We start from the raw sequence: 4,662 nt of genomic DNA, 5'->3' as shown, positions 1-4,662 counted from the left end.
CAAACTCCCCTTTGCAGATTAGCTAATCATAACACTGCATCAATAAAAACCTGGAGCTTCATTTTTGAACATGTTTGAACCTTACCAGGTTTTCCTTAGCTAACCAGAAGCAGGTTGTACTCTTTAAAGCCCGGTTAACCAGTGCAAGCATTTAGCAAGCCTTGTTGCCATGGATTTATGCTGTGACTCCTCACTAAATACCCATAGCAACTCTGGCTGAGTGGCTGGATGAGTAGCTGACGAGCTGCCTGGCAGGAACCACCCGGCTGGCTGCTTGCAGCATCTTTGCTATGATTATATGAATGTTAAATAGCACCAAATTAATTCCCTTCTGAACACATTGGAGTATATTTTAACAGTTTTATTGTAGTATATTCAATTAAAATAGTATTAGAAAACATACTTTGATTAATAAGCTCATAATAAGGATAAGAGTAAAGTGAAAAAGTGAGTTTTTGTTTAAAATAAAACCAGGGTGCCTCTGACCTGCTAAACGTGCCTCTTCAGTTACAATGTTGGGTTGCACGTGCTTCACATCTCCCACTCTAGCTGAGCCCAGTGCGTCTCCATCAGTGAACCGACTGTAAATTAATCTCTTTGTTGTCTAACAGCCTCGGCACAGACTAGATCAGGACAATGAAGAGGGGGAAACCACAGGGGATGGACGGCAAAAATAGGCAGCGAATTGGGAATGTGAGAAGGTATAAAATATAACAATATTGTTGCATAACTGCTAGTATGAGATGACATGGTGCTTTTGTGAACCTTTTTTTTAGCCCTCTACACCTGTTTAAGGCTTAAATAACCACACAGATTTTCTGTGCATTAAAACATCCATGATTGAGCAGATTAAACAGTTCAGCTGCCAAAATGTGCATTTTTTTTAACAATAGAGGGTCTGTAGATGATCATATTAACCCAACATTGGCAGAAAAATCAAAGCATGTTGATCCTCTTAAGGTCCCATTAATCCCCTCTGCTGGCTTTCTGTCAGCGGTGTCATTTCACAGGACATGTCCAGTCTACACAGAGAGGTCCTTCAGAGACGGGATGGACGTCGTCTGGAGAATCAAAAGGCATCGCAGACAACAGAACTGGGTTCACTGACATCGCAAGCAGACAGTTCGGCCGTCGCTAATTAGAGGATTACCTTTAGAAGCCAGTCCTTCATTTACCTTTAGCATGTTCATGTCAGACACAGGGGGTGTTTAGGTGTTTTTTTTTTGGTCCCTTGAAATATATTTATTGGATTCTTATGACTTGCCTATAGAGATCCTGTTTTTCGAACCTAAACTAGGCTGAGCAAATCGCCCAATACCATACATAGCAACATAGAACTGAAGGAACTAAATAAGTTAAATGGTGTTGCTGTGTATATTAATGATAGTAGAGTAAATGCAGATTTGACCAATCAGAGGCCTCCTGTCTGCAGTCACCTACAATTTGGGAGAGGTGCAACAGAGTGTCTGCGGCAGGGGCGGGGACGTCTCTGCGTTCACCACAACTCCTACGCAGACATCCTTGTTTCGAAGTATAAATCAGCCTTAAGAGTGAAAGAAAAGTGTTCATTTTCTTTACTGATCCCTGGACCAGGAAAGCAGTGTGAATGCACCAATTGTCGACCTTTGACCCCAAAACTAATTTAGAGAAGCCATATTAAGTGTTAAACAAGCTAGAGGACCAAAGAGACGAGTATCGACCATTTCTTAGTGTAACACCAGCGTCACCATAGAACCTGGTCTTAGGTCTGTAAAACTCTGGCTCATCCTTTATTTCCATGAATTACTCATAGGGATTCTTGAGCCCTTCTAAATCTTCCTTCTCCCCAGCACCGGGAATAGAATGTGGGTCAATGCCAGCTCAGTGGACAGGAGACGAGCTTACCAACTACTGACGGCAGCATTATACGCCACACAGCCACCCCCTCCGGGCTACATCACAACAATTGCACGGATCTTCAAGTGTCGCTGTGACCGAGGGTCTGATGAGGTGAAGCATGAAGGAGGATGCTCCTGATGGTTATATGTCCAGTTATCATTTCAGCTGGAGGGACCAGAGTCACTGAACCAGACCCCTATCATCAGACACACCCGTCCAACTCATTGTTAGGACTCACCTTTAGCTGTGGCTAACAGTTAGGGAGAGACAGGTCGGAGGAATGTGGTCTTGATCAGGGAGCCCAGCTGAGATTCAGTCTTAAAATTGTGATCTTACAGCTTCTCTATGATGAAAAAAAACCTCAGCTCTCTGTCAACGTAGCATCACTTACTCTAAATAAATACTAAATATGATGCTTTATCATATTAACTTAAGTCTGCAATATGCATAAAAGATACTCCTCAATTTTTGGGTGTTTCTATGTACTACAATAGCCTGTAAAAAGGTTAATCTCACTTGCCTGTGCCCACTCTGTCCCGGAGAAGGGGATCCTACTAATTTTTTGGCTTTGGATTTTTTTTTTAAGTTTTGTTTGCGTTTTGTTGTGCTTTCCTATATTTAGTGCATACACTATAGAAGGATGCAACTAATATGCAGTTAAACTTGGTGTAATCATATTTTACCAGACTGCTCTGAGCATGTCAAATGACTTCAGACAAGCAAATAAACGGAGATAATGTAAAATGGATCCAGTTCTCTCAAAAAAGTTGATAAACATATATTTTTTTATAAGATGTAGTTTAGCATTCTTTGATTATGAATATCTGATTGCACATATGCAAATTTGATGGTTGGTTGGATTCCTTTTAAGCTAACAAAGGTTAAGAGTTCAATCTTATCATTAAGGTCTTAGTTAAAAAAAAAATCCCCACTATTCCCGATTCCTGACTTTCAGATTTAGAGTACATGACAAAATACTTCCTCTAGAAAGAAATAGGGATGGATGATACAGAATAAACTGAAAAGCATAAAAAAGAAGAAAAGAAAATTCTGCAATGAAAAACCCAAACAAACAACCTTTTCCTTTGACGTGGTATTTGCTTTAAAAGTTAAGACTACATTAAAATACTATAAAGTTAAAAATAAAAAATGCAAATGAGAGCCAGGAAAATAAGATAAGAAAAGGGTGAGAAAATCTGCAGCTATTCTTCTTTTCTTATGGCGGTTGGCGAGTAACTTATTGATGTGCATTACTGCCATCTACTGGAATGGAGTGTGGATCGGGATGCTATATATACATTCTCCCACAAAACAAAAAGAAAATAAATAAATAAAATTATAATAATTAAGGTAATAAATCTTAGATTCTTGTAATCAGTTTCGTTTTCCTAAGGTAATTCATTAAATACATAAAAACATTTAGAAGTAGAAAGTTTGTCCAAAATATCTTGTATATTTAATTAATTTATTTTCTTGGAATCGACTAACTAATTCCCTTCTCACAACAGAAGAACACACTAACAAAATCTACAGCAATTAAAATAATTTAAAAAAATTAACAGGTGTGCTTTAAACCTGTGTCAGCCAATCAGAACAAAGAGCCATGCTGCCAGCTTCACCACGAGGCTATAAAGCACCATGTGCCACATTTAGCCAACCTGTAGGAGACAGGATGAGAAGCTTGAAGCCAATTCTCCTGACAACCAAAAATAAATATACCTAAATACAATTATGAATTACTTGTTTAGAGTTTGTTGTCTCTTGTGACATGAAAACAGACACATCTCCCCGGTTTTTCCCCATTTTGAGCTGAGAAGTGAACAAAGCCAGGCCAAAATAAACGAGTAACTTCTTAATCGGGTTTCTTAGTGGACCGTTGGTTCGGTATCGGGTTTAAATCGGTATTGATTAATAGTTAGTACAGCAGGGGGGTCTGATTGATGGGTTCTGTTCGGTTTCTTGTTTTACCTCGCAGTCGTAGAGGTCCGTTAGCTGGTCGATGATCCACTCCTCCAGGTTCAGTCTCTTCCTCAGCTCCTTGCGGTCGTATTTGACGGTAACCCGTCCCTGCTTCCTGACTGGGGGCTCCGGTTCCTCCGTGGTGCCGGTCGGCGTCTGGAAATATACCCGCGGTTGAGGGCTGGTCTCCGGGCTCGTTACAGCTGCCATTGTCGCTCGGTTAAAGGATGACTTTAAAAAATAGACCCCCCACCCCCCTGTATGGAGGTGTGGAAATATAAAAAAGGAGGAAAAAACGGGAGGGATGTGTTGCAACTGTATGAATTTTCTCTGTATGACTTAAAAATCCACCCGGTAAGGGGAAAAAAAGGAAATCTTTTGTCGTCCAAAAGGGCTCAAAAAGATATAACAAGGGATGTCCGCTTGCACAAAACAATACAACAGACCGTCTACTGCGGTTAAAGTGGACTGGTAACCGGCTTATAGGGATATTTCCAGCATTTAGACTCCCTGCTTCTTTAAAAAAAAAAGGAGAAGGCAGTGGAGACAGAGCTGACTTCAACTACTCTGCTTGAGTACAAAGACGAATCCCTCTTCGCTGGCCCTGGGAGAGCAGCGCTGTGGGCTTTCCGCATCCTTTTCCGGGATCCGGCTCATTTGGATCAGATCTATAAAGAGCCGGATTGTGTTAAAGTCGTTCACTGAGTCTTTCTCAGCAGAGTGAGTTGAAGCTTCCAAAAAATAGGCAATGGAATAGAATGAAACTTTTTCATTACATTGTCAGAAGTAAAAAGCAATGAAATTCACTCTGCATTTAACCCACCC

At 40.5% G+C, this 4,662-nt stretch overlaps 1 protein-coding gene across 1 annotated transcript in view; it reads right to left on the bottom strand.

Annotated features, from left to right (window-relative positions):
• ppp1r14b (protein phosphatase 1 regulatory inhibitor subunit 14B) overlaps positions 1-4,444 on the bottom strand; it is a 36,318-nt gene extending 31,874 nt beyond the window's left edge. Inside the window, exon 1 of the mRNA XM_015373846.1 lies at positions 3,847-4,444. Coding sequence (XP_015229332.1) covers positions 3,847-4,047 — 201 coding nt within the window. The 5' untranslated portion in view covers positions 4,048-4,444. The remainder of the gene's footprint in view (positions 1-3,846) is intronic.
• Between the last annotated feature and the right edge of the window lie 218 nt (positions 4,445-4,662).

This window comes from Cyprinodon variegatus, unplaced genomic scaffold (genome assembly GCF_000732505.1).
Source record: "Cyprinodon variegatus isolate N-32 unplaced genomic scaffold, C_variegatus-1.0 Scaffold93, whole genome shotgun sequence".
NCBI classification, from domain to species: Eukaryota; Metazoa; Chordata; class Actinopteri; order Cyprinodontiformes; family Cyprinodontidae; genus Cyprinodon; species Cyprinodon variegatus.
The sequence above is the reverse complement of the archived record's forward strand: the minus strand, read 5'-3'. Positions and strand labels throughout refer to the sequence as shown.